At 39.3% G+C, this 21,093-nt stretch overlaps 1 protein-coding gene across 6 annotated transcripts in view; it reads right to left on the bottom strand.

Moving 5' to 3' along the window:
• The window catches only part of LOC117428523 (intermembrane lipid transfer protein VPS13C-like), a 99,099-nt gene that overhangs the window by 10,316 nt on the left and 67,690 nt on the right, over nt 1-21,093 (bottom strand). For all 6 annotated transcript variants that reach the window (XM_058995055.1, XM_058995051.1, XM_058995052.1 and 3 more), the window contains 30 exons: nt 20,895-21,019; nt 20,267-20,436; nt 19,512-19,759; nt 18,894-19,126; nt 18,694-18,786; nt 17,553-17,918; nt 17,229-17,318; nt 16,701-16,856; nt 15,730-15,994; nt 14,691-14,851; nt 13,721-13,842; nt 12,971-13,268; nt 12,113-12,502; nt 11,816-11,920; nt 11,554-11,718; nt 10,755-10,880; nt 10,519-10,652; nt 10,144-10,276; nt 9,313-9,548; nt 8,906-9,050; nt 8,340-8,480; nt 7,608-7,689; nt 7,443-7,512; nt 7,223-7,334; nt 6,244-6,357; nt 5,771-5,901; nt 4,207-4,288; nt 1,597-1,710; nt 1,282-1,357; nt 979-1,142 (listed from right to left, as the gene is read on the bottom strand). In XM_058995055.1, coding sequence (XP_058851038.1) covers nt 979-1,142; nt 1,282-1,357; nt 1,597-1,710; nt 4,207-4,288; nt 5,771-5,901; nt 6,244-6,357; nt 7,223-7,334; nt 7,443-7,512; nt 7,608-7,689; nt 8,340-8,480; nt 8,906-9,050; nt 9,313-9,548; nt 10,144-10,276; nt 10,519-10,652; nt 10,755-10,880; nt 11,554-11,718; nt 11,816-11,920; nt 12,113-12,502; nt 12,971-13,268; nt 13,721-13,842; nt 14,691-14,851; nt 15,730-15,994; nt 16,701-16,856; nt 17,229-17,318; nt 17,553-17,918; nt 18,694-18,786; nt 18,894-19,126; nt 19,512-19,759; nt 20,267-20,436; nt 20,895-21,019 — 4,847 coding nt within the window. The remainder of the gene's footprint in view (nt 1-978; nt 1,143-1,281; nt 1,358-1,596; nt 1,711-4,206; nt 4,289-5,770; nt 5,902-6,243; nt 6,358-7,222; nt 7,335-7,442; nt 7,513-7,607; nt 7,690-8,339; nt 8,481-8,905; nt 9,051-9,312; nt 9,549-10,143; nt 10,277-10,518; nt 10,653-10,754; nt 10,881-11,553; nt 11,719-11,815; nt 11,921-12,112; nt 12,503-12,970; nt 13,269-13,720; nt 13,843-14,690; nt 14,852-15,729; nt 15,995-16,700; nt 16,857-17,228; nt 17,319-17,552; nt 17,919-18,693; nt 18,787-18,893; nt 19,127-19,511; nt 19,760-20,266; nt 20,437-20,894; nt 21,020-21,093) is intronic.

Here is a 21,093-nt window from a genome sequence, read left to right as displayed (position 1 = left end):
TGGCAAATTAGATGATCGTGTGCTGTGACCTGTGATCCCTGCAGCACAACTGGGTGCGTGTCAAGCAGGTCCCACAACAGCAAGAACAATCACATTGATAGGCTGCTCCAAGACATCGGAGTGTATCAGCAAAGGATCTTAATCCCATTCAGCATGTATTGGATGAACTGGAACAACGTATTTGTCACTTCGATTCTCTGCATCAATTGAGTACCAGATCAGTGGCAGAATGGATTGACACCGTCCAGCACCTTGTAGAGTCTTATACCACTGGTCATCAGGGCAAATGGAGACCCAACCCCATATAAGTACAGGTCCTAATAAAAGTGGCCATGCAGTGTACACAATTCAGCTAAAGGGATTACACATGACGAAGACTTCATCAGGATATTCCTGGGACTCTCCCATACTTGGTTAGCTTTCAGAATGACATTACATGTCCTACAAATATCATCAAGAAGTGAGGCACTTCTGAAGAATGCTCAAAGTGGGGACTACAAAGCTCACGTAGAACACAACGATGTATTTATATATTCATTCCTCCCCATTAGTAGTAAACAAATGCGGCACTCCAAAAGAACAAAGGCGGATTCGTTGCACTTCAGAAGTGATGTAGGTTTGGATCAGGTTTGGAGTAAACATAGCTAGGTATCAGCACAGCATGACTGTCAATTTAAAAACACTGCTGTGTCCTGTTTTGATGTGCCACACTAATTTTTCACGTGTTTTTATATTCAACAGAAACAGCAAAATCTGTTTCCTTTGTGGGTGTATATGGTAAACTGCTTTCTATAACCTAATGTAGTACCAGTTTTGCAATTAAAATACATGTTTGCTATAACATATGTTTCTTTCAAAACTGCACAGATAAAGGAAATGGTAGGGCACAAATGATTTAGGAATTTTGTTAGCTAAAATCACTTGATGATCTGCTGTTTAGCTCTTCAATATGATGCTGGCTTATACAGCAGTTCCTACCCAAAGCAGGCCTTTCCCTCCTTTGGCCAGGCTGTCTCCAAAATCCTTAGGCTGGCGGTTCATCTCCTCCCTGCGTTTCTGCTGGTATTCTTTATCCATGGTGATGGCGGCTAGTCCCTTTCCAACAGAGCCTGTGATTCGTGACACTACTCCTGCTGCACCACCTGCGTAATATAAATACAATTCAAAATGTACAGTGAGAGAATACAATGTCAAGTGGGTCTGACTGGATTGTTACAAAGTTAATGTTGCCCTTTGTTTAAGTGTGTGTGGACCTGCAGAAACCCTTGGGTATTGCCTTACCTACAGTGTGGCCTAGAAGACTCCTTACTCCAATAACAAAACCCTCAGCAAATTCTTCAGGACCTTGAACAGCACCCTGCAATGACAACCAACAACTGACATTGATGAAAATGACAATTTGTTTCCAAGGATTTAATGTGCACTGACATACAATGAACACATTTTAGGTATTTCAAAGCATATACAACTACAAAATCCAGCAGGATTTGTATGCAAGAATTTCTACAGGAACAAAATAAATGTGCTCTGCACTGTGGCTGGACTTACATTGCCAGGAAGTAGGAGCTGTGCAAAAGGGAGTTATGTCATTGTTACCTGGAAAGGTTCATAGAAGAAGGCCTCTACTCCCTCAGAAAGTCCTCTGATCAGTCCAAATGGATTCCCAAGAACATCCAGACCCAACACAAGCACATACATCTGTTTCAGAAACTAGAATAAAGAAAATAAAACCATTAAAGACAAGCTGCTGAATATTCAAGGCTCCTCCTTCTCTGTAACTGTTGTTTCCACAACTGTACTACTCTTCACATTTGATTACATATAAAGGGCATTTTATACCTAATAAAGAACATTATGTATATTATGCACACATTATGCACACAATACTGCTAAATGTCAAGAGGAACTGTATAAATTATGGATTTTCTTATACGATGACAAAATGGCTGCACACAATACAGGATTCCCCATTGTATCTAAAGCAGTTTAATTTAATGAAATGACTAGTTTTTAATCTCTAGATATCAAATGTATAATGACACTGGCTGGTCACTTTATTAGGACATGTCTATCCAATTGAATTTCACATCACTCTGGTGTTATACCCTAACAGCAATAGCTACAGCAAGACAATAATGCACCCGTCCACAGTGCCAGAACTGAGCCTGAATGGTTTGCAGAGACTCCAGACATCTTCCATGGCCACCGCGTTGTCTGGATCTTAATCCAACTATGAGGAACTTGAAAATGAGGTAGAGGTTCTAATAAAAGTGGCCAGTCAGGCTATATTTTCCAATTTGTTAATAAGGACAGTTAGAGAAATACAAGAAAAGAAATACAATGGAATAGACAGGCTTTGTATGCTCTTGCTGACGTAACTAGAACTCTACCTTGTGCTTCTACCAGGAGCAAAAAGAGTACAAGTCAAGCTGACATTTCCCATTCTACACTGGCAACTGTCATGCAATATAGTGGCTTTTTAATTATATGCACTAAAAGCATGGCACATGTTCGCTAGAAGGTCAGATAAATTGGGTTTATTCTATAACAGAAGAAAATTAGTTGCTTAACCCTTTGCTGCCCTGGGTATGCTGTCCATACCCATTTAATGCCTATTTTCTCAGTGTCAAATATGTTGGACAAACAACTGAGCCAACTTCCGCAACAATTTGTTTTCACCGGTCATGATATTAAATGATCATCCTTAGAGAAAAACAAATACAATGCATACCCATATTCCTGTTTAACACTAATACTGTAATACTGTTTTACATGCATAGGAAAAAGGATCGTGCATTTGTATTTGCAATAGTTGGTGATTTCCAGGATTACATTGACAAAAACAGTTTATTACAGCATATCTGGATATGCCAGCATGATGCCTCAAACTTGATGCGTTACAAACGGCTTCACCAAATGACTGACCAATGGGGTTTTGTGTGTAGACAGGAATATGTGCATACATGTTTTTTTCCCCCCAAGGCTAAATTAGCTATAGCGTTGAATTACAAGGCATTTCGTTTTATATAGGGGGCAGCAGTGTGGAGTAGTGGTTAGGGGTTAGGGCTCTGGACTCTTGACCGGAGGGTTGTGGGTTCAATCCCCAGTGGGGGACACTGCTGTTGTACCCTTGAGCAAGGTACTTTACCTAGATTGCTCCAGTAAAAACCCAACTGTATAAATGGGTAATTGTATGTAAAAAAAATAATGTGATATCTGTATAATGTGATATCTTGTAACAACTGTAAGTCGCCCTGGATAAGGGCGTCTGCTAAGAAATAAATAATAATAATAATAATAATAATAATATGCCTTGGTCATTCACAGATGCCTGCATATAACTATTAACCTAAAGTGATCGCTGTGTGTACAGAAAAAAAAAACAAGCAAGAACTGAGAATCTAGTGAACTGTAAAAAGACCTTCTACTAGTTAAAATCAATGCAACATGGTTGTTGCTTTGGAAAAACAAACTGGGATTTATCAAATTGAATGAAAACAGGTTTAGTCTTCCTAACCAAAAACATATACTTATCTCCCTCATGTTTCAAAATGATACCGAACAGAATAAAATCATGCACCTGCAGCTGCGTGATAATGGTGAACTTCTGCATGAGCCACATAATTTGATATTTAATCGTACTGAACTTCTGTGAACTGCACTGCTAACCTTTTTACCAAAACAAATCCACGCTGCCTGCAACATGTTGATATGTTATGTTTTGCTTTCTCAGCCCTATCAAGTTTCTCGAACAATAATTATATTCATTTTTTTTTTTAATAATTAAAAAAATAAGGAGGAGTTCTTTAGAATGTGACATCAAGGTTAACATTTTCTGTAAAAACAAGACTGTAAAAAACAGATTTTTAGTCATAATTAATTAGTCACAGATATGGTGGGAGAGGTACACATGGCCCTAATGCAATTTGTTTTGTTGGGAATCAAAGGAGATATTTTGGCCTTTAGCATTGCCTGGTGCTTCATGCACCTGTTTTCACTGAGCGCATAAGATTCTCCAAAACAGCACACGTGAAATCTAAACCACATTATTATTGGATAAAAAACAAACCTGCGGTGCCAGGATCAGACCCTATCAGTCTCATGATATTGAAAGTAGACACACTAGTACCGGGTAATCTTTTAAAGTCTATTATTTACTGTATATCAGTTTATCTGATTACATTTCAAGAAAGGATTGGTACTTACTTGTTCACCATAATGTCTACTCACAGTCCACATCAGCTGGTCCCTTCTGTAGAACTTGTATCTCACTTCAAAGCAAGCGAGTCTGAATGAAGGAATGGTTTATATTTTAGGGTCTTAAATTATGTTGGAAACAAAACACTAAATGCACTTTAAAAGGTAATCTTTTGCCACTAATCATTACACTTTTACCCCAGTTTTGTCCCCAATTTAGAATGTCCAGTTAGGACCCTCAGCGCAGCAATTCACATAACGTCCTTCAAACCCACAACCAACCCAATTTTCTATTTATGGACAGGAGCACAACAGCGGATGTGGACAAGCTACCAGCCCCTGGAGGACAAAAGCCATTCCTGCAGGTGTCTGCATATATTCGCCAGGTGCCTGGACAGTAGGGTTCACTGTAGTGCTTTGAGGAGAATCAGTCCTTGATGATTTTGTCCCTGTGAAATCCCCAGAGGACATTGCTCCTTACTCTATGACTCACCCCGCACACCACTTACTCGTGCCTTTACCAGGCAGCACATGTACATAGAAAATGCTCAAAAAGGCCGAAATGCTCAAACACACTGGCTTGCACAACTCCACGTGAGGGCTAGGCTTATCTAAAGCCTTCACTACATTGAGCTTTGACTAATTGACTGACAAATGACCTTGAAAACAAGTACCAGCAACTCTTAATGGCAGTGCTAAAGAGACACTACCTTTGTACCCTCCACTACAACTATTGATTAACTGGTTCAGAACATTTTGTTCTAATGCAGCTGTCATCAAGTGCTGGTGGTAGTGTGCTACTTCTTGCCAGTTGTTTTTTCATGACACAGAAAACAGCACAAAACGGGATTTACCACTGACCTACTAAGAGCGTGGTTCAAGAGTAAGAATCGTGTAGTAGCTTTTTTTTGTTTTTTTGTTTTATTAACTTATGACTTGTATGTAGCAATCTTACATAAATACTGGTTCATCAAGCACAGACATACACTTGAGTTGTAATAAATTGATATGTAAAGACGATATATCATTGGCACAAATACAGTACTAAAATTGTGTAGATTTATTTTTAAATACTGTAAAACGGGAAATTATTATTTTCGTCCACGTGTAGAATGTGACCACTCCCAGATGGAATAATAAGGTGCTAATTGTTTGGGAGAGGAGATTGAAAGGAGAGTTCAGTGAAGGCTAATGCCCAGCTGAACAAAGCAAGAAAGTAAGACACATCGGGATAGCATGTGCTTGGGTGATCTGATTTGTTTGATTTGTGTTTAACCATTTTATTTTGATCCTTGTATCTTGTTATTTTGTTCCTGCGCTTTAAACTGCAGAGTCCCCCCCTCTGAGGATAATCAGCCCAGCCCGGGAAGCTTTCACAGTATCCAATGTATGAGGAGATAACATTGGATACATGAAGATGACATCCAGTTATACTAGATGCACACTGTAGTTGAAGCTGTTATATGACACGCTTTTTGGCTGCTGTTGTTATGGACCCTTTGCAAAACACAATACAAATGAAAGGCAGAGTGATTCCACTAGTCATAATAACATATATAAAGTTCCGACTTACTTGAAGATCAGGTCATCGACGTCTGTTAAAGTCGCCCCTATACTTTTCAATAAGAGGTTGATGGATTGGATAGCTACCATATCTTGCTTATCTGACTCCTCTCCTGAGTCGAGTGACAGGCTCAAATGCAGCTGGAAGTAAACAGCAGAGTTGAGGACAAGCTTTGCAAAAGTTCCCCATCGATTTTGAAAACAACAGTGGAGAATGGAAACAAATGGGAGGTTAACAAATCTGCTTATTAAATAACGGTGCACCACATAAATAAGCAGATGACCCTCACCAATAATTCAAATATTTTTTAAATTCCTGCATTATTATTTTTTGCTATTTCTGGATTCATTTTAAAATGTATTATTTTGCATTCGTTTAGCAATATGTGTTCTGATTAAAACACTGTATTCTGTTTTTAGGACTTGTTTACTTAAGTTTTATTGTGCTTGAATAAACACTGCAGCCAAAAAATGATTAGTTACCTTAATAGGGGAGATATGGAGGTGCTCAAAGAAGCCGAGCCCTGACGTATCTGTTATTGATGTTTCCATTAGCTCTGCTTTTAGGGCTTCAAGATCCTGCTCAATGAGCTTTGTCTGCAAAAACAAACATAACTTGTCACGTTACTCAATTAATTCAAAAGGCCTCAAGTATTGCTATATCCCAGTCATATCGCCCACATTTTCTGAATGAGGTTCCTACCTTCAGTCTAAGTGTTATTTCATTTGGTTTGCACAAATCCACGTGTGGGCTAGGTTTATCCAAGACCTTCACTACACTGAGCTTAGACTCATTTTTCAACTGAGAAATGATCTTGAAAACAACAAGTACTTGAATGAAGTGTTAGACACACTGCCAATGGACCCTCCATTGCACGTATTGATCAACTGGTTCAGAACATTTTGCTCTAATGTAGCTGTTATGAAGTGCTGGTGGTGGTGTGCTACTTCTTGTAGGTTGTTATGGAGAGATCCCAAAGTGCAAATCTATTTTTTTAACAGTTAGACTTTCTGACGGCACAGAAAGCTCTAACGTGGCTTACCACTGACCTACTAGGTTATGAACTTCCTAGAGCAGGGTTTAAGTCTAAGAGTTGTGCTGTAGCTTCTTTCTTTGAAATGCTGTAAAAGGAAATGTCTTCAGCAACTTCATTGCAGATGTCCCACTACACATATATACACACACAGTAATAAATATGTTTATATAAAGTATACATATACTGTATATAAACTCAATGTAACATGTCTTGCCAGCACACCTTTCATGTTTTACTATATATTTTTTGTTTTGCTATACTAAATATAAAAATAGAGCTGAAGCACACAAACATTGACATTTTTAAGATGCTGGCAACAGCAGGGAAGTTCTTACTGCAGTGTCCAGTCTGTGCACAGAAGGCCCCACAATTCCACATGTCCTATATCCATTCTCCATAGCCATTGTAAATCCCTGAACACATACCTTTTGCTTGTCAGCCTGTAAATCTGTCGCTGGTGTAAACAGGGCAATAATGGCTCCTAGAAATCCCTGGTCGATCTTCAGAGCCATTTCTTGAACAAGGGCCATAAAGTACCTGGTGATGCAACAGTACATTGACACAAAAGGTACAGAACAAAACTGCTATACAGAGGAATGGCATTAAATACACAAAGAGTTATAAACCACCACACTGCACACTTACTTGAACTGCATCACTTGGCTGTGCTCATTAAATCTAGTGATGATGCTAACATCAATAAAAGGCTTTGGTTCTAAAAAGAAAGACAGGTAAGAGAGATTTTAATATACTGGAGGTCACTGAGAGCGCATTGATGTTGAGCATTTGAAAAGATGTAGTTTTAACTACCTGAATCAAGGGCAATAGACTTGGGAGGAGGTACAGGGTGGAACACTATAGGAAATATAGCACCTGGCAGTTGGTTATCAACCTATAAGAAAAAACAGTGAATGATAACCAGTGTTGTCCTGAGATGTAACTGCATCAAGGCAATGTAAAGTTCTATCATTTCCGAGTGCTTACTTGTTTAAAAATAGGACATTGTTGTCGCATTTCGTCTCCAGTGATGTTTTACATAAGGCACAATGACTTTCCCCCAGGCTTGTATTTAACACGGTAGGATTTAATCTCATTGTCCTAGCTCTAAATCTTTAACCAGACAGTGTAAAATCAGCCCTTGCATGGGCTCCCGAGTGGCACATCCAGTAAAGGCATTCTATCCGGAGTGCAGGATGCGCCCTATAGCTTGGAGATCGCCACTTTGAATCCAGGCTATGCCACTGCCGACCGTGGACGGCGCACAACTGGCCAAGCGCTGCCCGGGCGGGTAGGGGTTAGGTCGGTTGGAGAATCCTAGGCTCACCACACACGAGCGATCCCTGTATGCACGGCGGGCTTGCAGAGCAAAAACAGAGGATGGCTGACGGCACTCGTTTTGGAGGACATGTGTGCTCCTTAGTTAGCGCGGGGGGTTGCAGCAGTGAGCGAGGTTGAATAATAACTGGACATTCAAAATTGGAAGAAAAATCAGGGTAAAATAATTGGCGATTCCAAATTTTTGCTGTGAAAAGTAGGTTTTACCTGAAGCCAGTGCACCTGAGCTCGTAAGCTTCTTTGGTGTGGGGACTGTTTGAACTCAGCCTGAATTCCTGACAAGAAGTTTCGTCTGATGTTGCAGGCAAACGGGTGACGCATCTCCATTGGAAACTTGGTGAAGTTAACCTGGGAAGGCAAGTTTTAAAAACGTCAGTAGAACTACAGTAAGGTTATATTTTGTGGTTATCCAATTTTGAGTCCACAGTTGATCGAGACACCCTTCATATTGTTTTCTGCCGTTCAGATATTTAAATCCAGTCTCATGTCCTTTGCACTGAAAGTCATTTCGGTAACTTTCCCCATCAGTGTGAGTTCAAATCTCTTTCAAGTCAATCCCAGTGGCAGATGGAAATGTGGCTTTACACAGTCTTGATAAACACCATCTTTTTATATTTCTTAGAACAGAAGTGTCTGACAACAACATCATTATATTACTTGTGACAATTACCCTACTGCACAACCAACTTCATTAAAATACCTGAAGCCACTGTCCTACATTAAAGCCTCAAAATGGAAAAGCAACTTGCAAAACAATGGCAGTTTTTAGTTACCTCAAAATTGTTCTCTAACTTAATCCAGCCAGGCTGCTTATTGGCAGATAAATGCTTCTGGTAAGTCTGTTCCAGCAGGTTTATATTCTTCTGATTGAATGGTTTCCATCTCTGCTTGGGCTTCATCTCCCATACAGCCCCAGAGCTGGGAAATAAACAAATGTGCTTTTAGTAAGTATGCTCTACGCATGTTTAAATATTTGTTTTATAACTCATTCCAAGGCATGTTTACTAAAGTAAAACGTCTGCATTGAAGAAAACGGACATTCACATTGTGTAAAGTAGTTTACTTTGTTTTATCAGTCCTACCCTCAGTTAGGTGGTTATATGAGGGAGAGGGGAGGAGTTGTATAAAAACAACAATGGCATTTGAATAATTATTATTATAGTATTACTCTTATACCTACCTAGTGATTCCAATGTAAGAGATCTCCTGTTTGGTTTCATTGTTGATGAGGGATAGCCCTAGATTCTGAAGAGACACATTGATCTCTTTCTCAAACTGCTCCATCTCCTCTGCTTGCCTCGCTTTGGTAACTATGGCAACGTCTTCTGTGAAGAGCAGGACTCGCTGGCGCCCATCCAGGAAGGAAACCCAGTGAATCTGAGTGTTCTGATTATAACAGAATTGCCCGCTCTCATCCTGCACAACAAAACCAGAGGAGAGATGTGCATGACGAACAGCAGCACCATTCAGCCTTGCTAGTGTTTTGAGCAGTTCCAAGCCCAATTTCCTGGTCTCAGAATTGCCAATATATACAATAAGGAGTCGCTTAACACTAGAACCGCCACGGTAGTCATTTTGACGGGTTTGGATTTAAAATGTAAACGAATCTGCGTTTGTGAATGCAATGCAGTTGTCCTTTTTTTTTTTTCTTTCTTGCTTTTTTTTAAAATTTTTTTTTTTTTTTTTAAACAGACAACCGCACTGCATTGACAGTACGCAGATTTGTTTACATTTTAAATCTCATTAATCCCGCGGCAGTTCTAGTGTTAAAATGCCAGTAATTTGCAGACCAAAACAGCTACAACTAACATGCTAGCTATTTTATTCTATGAGTATTCATAGTCAGTTTAGAGAGGACTAAAAGAAAGGGCAGATTAACTGTTTAGTTTAAATGAATATCTAAATATTGTGTTCTTCATTTTATACCCTTCTCTGTCACAGGAGTTGCCAGCCTGCTCATGGTTTTAGCAGCTTGTACAAGACGGGAGCCATGCAGTGTTATTGACTCTACCTTTAGCAGATCGAGTTCTCCGGTTTGCTGTGGGCAACTCCAGCTCAGTTTCCTAATGGCAGCCGGATTATTCCAAGCAAACAATTTAGCCTCTCCAGGTTTCAGCTCCTCTTTCCCAAGCTCCTCGTTCCCACTGCATGAAACAAGGAAGAATGGCCCAGTTACAGAATTAAAACAGTTGGGAGGTAAATGAAAAAGAAGAATTTATATTTTAAAAAGAGAGCCCAATTCACAAAGCTTTAGCTCATGAGTTATTTAAAGACACTTGTTTTCAAAGGCTGTTCTTATCAATGAAATAAGTATTAAACATAACCACTGTGAATGCTGAGTAGACGTGGCCTTTCCAACATCCAAGTCAAGTTATAATTCACCTACCTTTGTTGATACTTCAGCGTCAGCGACAACGTGTGGTTTATAATGAGTGCTGGGGCAGCCCCTTCATAGTAGTCTGAGAAACTGATCACTGTGGCATGGTCTGCAATGTTTACAGCTGCTATAATTCCTCCACACTGTCAACAGAAATATAAATGCATGCAATTACAGCTTCCTGTGAGATCTACGTCAGTACATAAAGCATATCTTTACCTGAAACAAGTCCTAACTGAACTTACCAGATCCATGCCCAGCAAGGTGCCGTTATCCTGCTTGTTGAAGAAAAAGGATTTGGATGCCGTTTCTGAACCTACAACCCTAACACACAACTTTCCTGTTGTAGTTTCTGGCCACAAGGGAAGACACTAGAAGGAAGAGAAATAGATCATTTAAAACATTGGGTGCAGTTCTGTATGCACCCAATGTTTTAAACATTGGTACTATTGTACATAGGCAGCAGTGACGTGGTCGAGCCAAAACTCGCATAATAGGTAAGCTAAGTCACATGACTCGCATCTCCCACACAACTGTCTGATTCAGTCAGTAGTCTTCTTGATGCAACGAAAAGAGCATTAGGAATGTCTTCTATTACGAACTACTTCTATAAATGGACGACAGGAACAGTGCATCGGCTACGACTGGACCCAAACCAAACAAGAACAAAGCCACGAACACACAAACACGTAAATAAAGTAAGGCATTCTGACAAGATGGAGAAAGACGCTTTATGGAAATACTTGTAGATGTTAGATAAACGCATTACTAGAAGTTCAGATACAAATAAAATGTAAATTTGTATAATAATTCTTGTTTAAAGAAAAATCGATATTTTAGTGGTGTTTCGGTGCCTTCAGTTTTAGGACTACAGCACTAACTGGTTGTATGATATTAAAGTTGTAATTCCATCTCAACAGCGGGCGTAGCACTTAAAAACCTAAAATACTATCACATTGCTTTATTTTCTTCAAGGTAGACCATGTTCTTATCACATTCTTTATTTTATCTTTGTACATATAAAGATATATATATTACAGTTACCTCAGCTGCTGCAATGTAGTGCCATTTCCCATTTGTTACAGTTCCTGTGGTCTGCACTTCTCCCACCTCCAGTTCAAAGGAGGACTTGTTCACCAGTGTGTAGAATGGGCTCATCATCACAATCCGGGTCAGGTTAAAACTGCTCATCTGGATACTCACTCCAACCTGCAAAAAACAAAACAGCCTCCATCAAGGATTGAATTATATTCAGTACTGCACACTTACAACAACGAAAAAGCACTACAAAGTCTACTATACTCACAAGGTAATCCATGTTGTTAGCAGGGCACTTTACACATCCATAGCTTCCTACTGTGTCCAAAGAAAAGCTACTGGACCAGGTACTAGTTGAAACACACAGCTGAACCTAAATTAGAAAAAAAGCTTCTTCAGAACAAAGTTCAGAAGAACTTTACCACTTGGATAACAATTATAATTCACTACACCATGTTACTGTTACCATGTTTCTGATCTTCTACAACTTCATCTGCAGAAGACGTTTGCATCATAAGTATGAGGGTGTGCAGATTTTTTAAAAATATATTTTGAAATGACGTACCTTGTTCTTACTAAAGATATTTTTCTTTTTGAAAGAGAAGAGGATGATGTCTCGGAAGTCGGATGGGTGCTTTATTTGGATCTCCTCGGCGCGGTACTGGAGGACTCGGGAGGTCTTGTTAATGATCCAGTATGGGCTGAACACAGACAAGACCATCTGCCCGCTCGCTCGCCCCACGTGAACACTCAGATCCACACTCAGGCTGTCCAGAGAGTTGCTGGTGAAGCACACAAGGAAGAACTCTGGCAGTCCCTCATGGATCTTCATATGGCCACTCCAGTTCCGTCCCTGATATTTCACCAGGACGAGCTCCATGATCTCCCCACTAATCCTGGCACTGTGGACATCAGCTGAGCTCCCTTCTGCCAGTTCATGAGTCTCTGCTGCTCCCTGCAATGGGCAAATGCTAAATCATTACCGATATGACTACTGTCTAGTTTCAGACAACTTATCCAGTGTGCATTCCTTCTATGGGTAATAGAAACAAATCCATTGCCTTAGTTTTTAGATGGAGAAGGATAGAACAATCGGAGTGAAGAATCATTTCCAATATGGGAATTTATACAGTCATGTTAGCAGTGTTTAAAATATGTAGCTAAAAAGATCATTCATATTATTACAATTTGAAACATGTTAAAGGCAATTTTAACAGCAAACACTTGAGCATAGAAATGTTTAATGTTATTTTTTTTTCAATCACACACACACACACGTGTCTAGGAACGATAACTGCACACAAAAACTGCAGTCCACTTTTGCAGAAAAGTAGCATAGCAGCCCTGAACTACACAGAATTGTTCATTAAAAATATAAAAATATGCAAAGGAGTGGCTAGGAAATGCCATCTTAGTTCATTACCTCGAGCAGGTAGCAGATAGTGTATGGCAGTAAGTTTCGGATGGTCACAGTGGGGCGGAGATGAATGAGGTAGGCTGGGTCCCAGTCCTCCTCCCCATGGCTGGAGATGAAGCTCAGCTCATCTGGGACAGCGACAGTGTTCACTATGAGAGGCAGGTAGTTTATCTCACTGGAGGGGCATTGCAGCACAGCCCTGACCTCTGAGCTCCGATGAAGCTCCTCCTTCCAGGCTATGAATGTGGAGGACTCCTTAAACTGGCCATTTAACATCCCCACTGGTCTCAAAAACAGCTGGCACCTGCAGCAAACACAACCAACGCACAGCTATGTATGTCTGTGGTCCACTGCTAAAGACAGGGAACTAAAGACAGTTATCTCAAGCAGGGATCACTATTCAGTTGTACATGCACCCAGACTTACGGAAGGGTATGGATTCTCCAATGTTTAAGCTTTCAGGTTCTGAAAATACATTTAAGACTAGAATGCAGTATTTGGAAAAGGCTGGCATTACTCGGAATCAGCATTTTAAGAATTTCAAAACATCTGATTACTGTCTGGTTGTATTGTACACACCGATGCTTTGTGAATTAACACTGCAATACAAGCACTTCTTAATACTATAGGCATGATATTAAACCTTCTAAAATAAGTGATACAGCTAATTGAAGTTAGTGACTATTAGAAGAGATCTGACCGGTTTTCCTCTGAGGATGTCAGAGGAAACTGGGTGAGTTGAACTTTAACCTTTACCTGTATGAATCCAAAGGCACGTGGAACTCCTTTTCAGGCTCCGCTTCACCAACAGGTTCCAGTGATCTGGTCTTCATTGACAACTTGTAAATGGCAAATGGAATGGAGAAATGGTTCTTTATCTAAACAGATAGGATAAAAAGGCAAAATAAATATCTTCATTTGTGCTTTTATTTATCTTTAGTCCAGATGTTGGGAACGAAGAGAAGCCATTCCGTGATAGTAAATCATTTCTCCTGTTTTAAGAATATCTAGATCGACAGGGCATGATCTAACTGTTTTTAAATGTCCCTAGTGTTTTAGATGTTTCTTCCACCACATAGCCCAACTACCCCTACACTTGTTTACTTCAGTTTTAAAAGCAGTCCTGCTGTTTATTACTGACTGGAGATGTAAACAAGAGGTCATGTCCCTTGCTGGGGTAGAAAAGCACAACCACTTGATTGAGATCAAACATGAACCTGCTGCTCTTCCTACAGCACTGTCTGAACACCACCCTAAATTCCGCTGCTTGTCAACTCCCACTCACCCACTCTGGAGCAGATGGGTAATGTTGGGCTTTGTACAGGATTAAGAGAACCAGAATGCATAAAGATCCCTTTGATCAATTATTATGGATTAATCTTAAATGGCATCTGGTGCTTACTGTGCAGGTGCATTCTTATATAGTAAAACCCATAATAATGATAACCATCACTTATGAGCCAGTTATTTTATCTGATCCAAATTAATGACCTTTATAGGTACCAATAATTGGTATATTGGGTGACGTGAATTCAGATGTCATTGTACTTTTAAACACATTTAAATTAACCAACTTACTCCATGGCTTGCTACAGTAATGAGACTGCTTTTATATTATGTTTTATTTATATTAATACTTAAATATCTTCTGCACAGACTGAATCTGGTATTTCAACATTGATAGATACCATTGAAAGATAACCACATGAGGCTCTTAATTTCCTACCTGAAGGGGTGAGCGGACAGTTATAACTTTATTGCCTTCGGTTGCATCTATCTGTGTGACCACTGACACAGCATCCTCAAACATAGGACTGCGGACGTTGTAGAGACGCCGAGACGGTTTGGCTATTGGAATATTTGCTATTTCACTGTAACCACTGGGAACTGCCAGCAAAAAAAAAACCATTTTTGTCAGGAATGAAACTTTAAAAAAACCATTACTACATCATTAAACATCATTGAAACAGACTGACATATGATTTCACCCTTACTTTTCAAAACAGTTTTGTATTTGAGATTCATATTTGTAATAGCAGCAGTGTGGAGTAGTGGTTAGGGCTCTGGACTCTTGACCGGAGGGATGTGGGTTCAATCCCCAGTGGGGGACACTGCTGTTGTACCCTTGAGCAAGGTACTTTACCTAGATTGCTCCAGTAAAAACCCAACTGTATAAATGGGTAATTGTATGTAAAAATAATGTGAAATAATGTATAATGTGATATCTTGTAACAATTGTAAGTCGCCCTGGATAAGGGCGTCTGCTAAGAAATAAATAATAATAATAATAATAATAATAATAATAACAAAATAAAGTAAATCCACAGAATGTAGAATATTAAACAGTACCAAAACAAAATCCCATGCATCTATAGCTGCCCCCCAAGCTATATTCTTCAATACTCAATACTCAGCTGTAAAGTAACAGGAGAAGTAAGTGATCATAAGCTGCAGTCATGGTACAGCATGTTGAATAAGTTAATTAAACATACAATGTCCAAAACATACACTGACAGCATATTTGGGTGAACAGTTTTGAAGCTTTCACAGTTATTAAGCTCATGATACCTTCAGGAAAGTGTGCTATGGAATATCCATACTAGATTTCATCCCCAATAGATGAATGGTTCTCAAGCTAAAAGATACGTCCTCTATATTACCTTGGGATAATCATGCAACACAAATAGTTTTCTAGAAAGACAAACATCCCATATTGAGGTCATTGTTACTGCTGATGAGGTTAGGGCTTCAGATATGACACTCACCAATGCTGAGACTGAAAAGGCAGCTCTCCTGGCGCTGGAGTGCAGACAACCTCCCCCTGTGAATATGCTCGATGACAGCATATTCCAGCTTCACACTCTGCCCTACTCCCACTTCATGAATCCTTTCTTTCGCCACGGAGCCCAGGGCCCGCAGGTTGCTGCTGTGCTGCACCTCCAGGGGGATGCCAAGGGCGTTTTTGATGGTGTACGGGGCCTTTTCTTTTAACGAGTGGTCAAACGTTGTAGCGGTGCCTTCTGAGAAAGCCTAAACAAAACAAAATGAGAGAGTGAAAAAAAAAGAGGCATAGAAACTAATAAGAGACTTCTAGCCAAAGCAGTCACCCCTCTACAATGTTAATCTCAAAGCTGATCTGCCTAGAGTTGATCATATATATAATATATATATATATATATATATATATATATATATATATATATATATATATATATATATATATATATATATATATATATGTGAGATAGAACATAGATCATTATTAATGTTCAATATCAAACACTGATGACCCCAATTGCTGGTAGACCTCATTTTTGAGTACCTTATTTTATCTTAGGTAAGGTGGTCTACGATTAGTGCTGGAAGACTGCTGAAGGTGGTAATGTCAGTTCATGCCCAGTTTAGTAAATAGTATTCCTGTCTTTTACAGGGTAGATTTCCCAACTGGAAGACGCCTTTGTGGCTACTTTCCATTGACATTAGATAGCGATGTTTTTTGTGTCTGCACAGAGAAGACGAGCCAAGTAAGAGAGTGCATTTATAATTAAATCCTGTTAGAAACTATTGACTGCACATATTGTTGCTGTGAACTTAATTTTTTTTTTTTAGTAACATGATATTTAACCCAGTTCTCCCTAATCTCAAAGCTGTCTTTGAGCCACTTAATTAAAACTGAGTTTGGCAACAATATGTTAACACTTGTAAAAGCCCGATTATTTCTGAGGACATGAATTACCTTGGCTAGGTTAGTGAATACATGAAGACAGCACTTGGATATGGTTATGTTCATTGTGTCCTTTGAGCAGATGTTGATGGCAGTCTGGGCTTCAGGTAGAACAACAAAATCATCTCCTGGCACTGGGCTTTTATCCTGAATGGGATTATTCTTCATCTAGAATACAAAAGTATGCATTTATGATTGTGTATTGGTATTATACAGTGTATGTTTCTGACAGATGGCTTTAATGTGTGCAATGTTATTTTTGTTTACAAACATCCCCCAATCCCCAGATGAAAGACTAATCTTAATATCTCAATGAGGGGTAAAAAAAAACAAAAACGAAAACAAACAGTTGCAAAACTCCACAATATTCCTCAGTGTTACTCTAAAGTAGCATTACTTCCTAATTGACTGCTATTCCGTTATTAGTCTTCCATAATTCTCATTGCTTTTTGTGCACTTTACTTGAGCAGTTTGTTTAAATTCCCCAAACTGGCAGCTTGAAGCTTCCTCAAACTGGAATGGAAAACCAAGCATCCTTACCTCAAGCTTCAAGTTCCATCGTCTTCTGCCATCTTCCACACGTTCAATGAGAGGTTCCCATGCAGCTTGCACTTCATTGTAGTAATGGACCTGAGAAAGAGGTTTGCCACTTTGTTAGTTGCTTTTCTTGCTACTGGTGTTCATAGTCACCAATAACAATATTGGGGGAACATTTTATTTGACTGTTGTAAAATAAAAATAATCCCTAATTCATAAACATTGAAATATTACACAGCGATAACAGAGTTGGAAATTACTTTTTGGGTTAAGAGAAAGGAGAGAATAGTGAACCTTTAAATAACTGTCAAGAGTCAGGGTTCTCACCTCCAAGGTCATGTCTGCACTGACATTAAGTAAAGAAGTCCAGTCCTGGGCTTTTCCTTTGAAGGATGACTCAGCCAAGAGCAAAGGAACAGTGCGATGGCCCAGCCCAGACTCCATGGTGACCTGAATCAACTTGACGTCAACAACCAAGTTCTCCCCAATACCTCTGCCTTCTCTATCGCTGAACTTATCTGTGACCTCACTGGCCATATCCACCCCCAGAAACCAGTAACTGCAATTGTTAAGATTCTTCACGGCCCACAAGTTGCTGACATCCTCAGTCTTCTGCTGAGACCCCACCTCCTGGGCCTTGGGTGTCATGGCAGCCACGATAGTCATGACAGTGTTGAGAATCATTGGGGAAATCTGAATGGAAACAAAAGCCTGTTATAACTGATGTTCCATGTTTGAGTCACGTTTACGCTGATGGAAGGGCTGCTTTTTCAGTATACTATAAATATACCAGCATATTATTTTCAATATATTATAAACATTAAAAAGAAGAAGTCGTTTCAAATGCCATTCTTATATTTTGTCCCCTTACCTTTTTATGATGTTTGCAATTATTCTTTGCCGTTGCTATTGCAATGAATCAGATATTGTGTTTTGTAACTGGGTGCTTTGAATACCCTACATGCGTTCTGGGTCTGCTCAGTTTTATTTGCCTGCTATATACTTATGTAATGTAGGCTACATCAGCCAAGTTACTTTATATTAGTAAGAGCACATCTAGAGCTCTGCTGTGTATTCCCAGAAAAACAAAAGGAAATATGAGCCAAAGTGGCAGATATTAGATGGGGCCAAAAAACACTTCTACATACATGTTCTTATCAAAAAGAAAAGAAAAACATCAGTTAAAAACAATACAGTTCCATTAATATTAAAATAAAGCATGGCCAAAGTATCAGGGAGACATATCTACAATGTTACCTAAAAGATCAGTTTGCAATAGTCCACTTATCTGGTACTTGTTGAATTTTTACAGTGTGCTATTTAAAATACAGGGATGGGGAAATAAATGAAAGACTATCCCCACTGCATTAAGAACACAACTGCATCTCCATTAACACCTATTGTAAAATATGCAATTTCAATTCAAGTTACGGGATAAAAAAAATAAATAAAAATGAGGCAACCTAACCTTAACAATAATTGCATCCACTGTGACAGCTGCAGTCAGAGGTTCTGTTTGATGCATTCTGGTTTCAAGAGTTAAACAAGCAGGCCGCAACACCTGGAAAAAAAAAAAAAAAAATCAGTTTTAAGATGTGAAAAAAAAATGGTAACGTATATGCAACACATTGATCTGCTATTTAAACAAAAGCATTGCGTTGTGCTTACCGTGGTGACAGCCTTGTCTCCTTTGTCTCTGAGGAAAGGGCAGGCCAGGACCTTCAGCTCCCTCAAACTTGCTGTCATTTTTTGAGATGCTCCCTCAGATACAAGGGTGAAATCGCACTGGAAAGAGGCAGCAAGCGCTGGAGCATCAGCCTTCATCAAGCTGGCCACAAACACAACCTCAGTGTCGATAACAACAGCTTTAATCTTCATCTTGGGGCGAGAAGAATCAGGGGCTAAAATACAAAATCAGCCGTGAAAATGTACAAAAATAACCACAAGCTATCTGTCATGCAATTTTCCAATTGTCTCTTGTTTTGTTGGTCAAATTTGACTAATTCTGGTCTAACTAGGAGTATGTTTCATTTCTCCCTCTATTATGAAGGTATATGTGCACTTTTAAATCAATCCAACAAGCCATTCACACTTTATAAATGTCAACTGTTTCAGTGTATTAAGAACTGCAGTTAATACAAAAACGCAAGATTTTCACTTTTCATACAAAAAAAACAGATGCTGTAGATTGCTATATTTTGCATTCTTGATGAAGCAAATGCAGTAAGCTACAAGCATTTTTGGAACTAGAGTGCCCAAGTAAAATTCTAATCAAGAGTAACTAACCCTTTTCGGAGGCGGCCCTTGGCACATTCACTTGTTTCAGCTGCAGCTGGTTGGATTTGTTAGGGGTGGCTGATGGACCCTGAGGCATGGCTTTGATGAAGAAATCAGCCACGGCCAGCAGGAACTCCACACTGGCACAGACGTACAGCTTCTGGAGCACAGCTACCACTGAACTCTCACTCTGGCTCTGGGTAAAACTCAGATCGATCATGACGCTGTCGCCCCCATCATCCTTCTTGTCAACCATCCTGTGGGACATTAAAATACTTGAACGAAACAACACAAATTAACCTGAACTCAACTTTGAAAATCAAAATTGTATTCTAAATAATTAAAGAAATTTCCTGTCTCTGTCACGAGGTTTCTTCACACCCCAAAACTAATACAGATTGAGAGTTTAAATTAAACGTAAAGACTTACGCAAAAGAAAGTAGTCCTTAGTGGTGTGCAGCAACATTTATTCTCTAGGTAGCAGCTAGCAAAATAAATAATGTATGACAATGACATCAGTTTGCCACTGGGTGACACTGTGTGCCAAGCAATAATCCCTTTGAAGTAACCCTTACTGAGACCTATTTTACACAAACTTTTCTCAGTAGCATTTCTCACTTTTAATAGGCAGCGCTGATCTAATTCCACTGTAAATATAAAAGAACACTTTTTTTTAAAATCCTTTTAAAAGGGATGAGGAGGCACGCTCAAAATAAGAGATGCATCTTTAGCCTTTAATATGATCTTGTGCATCGAACAGTTACCTTGAGGTGACCCTCTGGATCCCTTTCCTACAATCATCCAGTGTACAGGCAGTGAGTTTTGTAGAGGCCTCCAAGGCCCCATCTTCAAACATTTTCCCAGAAGCGGTCATTAGATGCAAGATGAATTCTCCAAGACGTAGGCTATCCTGTCTTTGGGAAAGCTGTGTTTTCTGCAGAGAGGAGGAGCGACAGATATCTAAAAATGGAATGTGTATGCCAAAACGTGACATCAATGCAAATAGGTTGGAGGTGTTTATATAACCCTTAAAAATATGAACATAACATATGGTCAGAACACATTTAATCCCATTGCTTAAACCACAGCATATTAACTGAAAATGATAATGGTTATAATTGGTCTACATTATAATTAGCCGTGCTCTTGAGCATGTGCAAACAAACCTGTTACTAATAAAATACACAATGCAATATTGTGTTATACCCTTTGTATTTTAGACAATTCATCTAGGCATATTTTCTACAGTTCCCAAGCAGGCTAAACAAAGTTGTTGACACAGGCGTCAACATTAAAACTGCCACCCACCTACTGACACACCCACATGTTTCTCCATGTCCTGTACACAAAAAAGCACACGTGAAAAGACAAAGTATTTTATTCAATACATACCAGCGTAGGATCACTGTTGTAAAGTACCAAGGAAAGCGATTCAAAGTTAAAATCAAATTTCAGCGTTTCGTACAGTTCCTTAGAATCAAGCACATTAGACTCTTCTTTTTTAATTGGAGCAGAACCTGAAATGATATGTAAAATAAATAAATAAATAAATACAAATAGTGTCAGCATATAAACACATGGCTATGATTTG

The sequence above is a fragment of the Acipenser ruthenus genome, chromosome 21, assembly GCF_902713425.1.
Source record: "Acipenser ruthenus chromosome 21, fAciRut3.2 maternal haplotype, whole genome shotgun sequence".
NCBI lineage: Eukaryota > Metazoa > Chordata > Actinopteri > Acipenseriformes > Acipenseridae > Acipenser > Acipenser ruthenus.
Note: the sequence above shows the minus strand (reverse complement) of the source record. Positions and strands in the feature narration are given on the sequence as shown.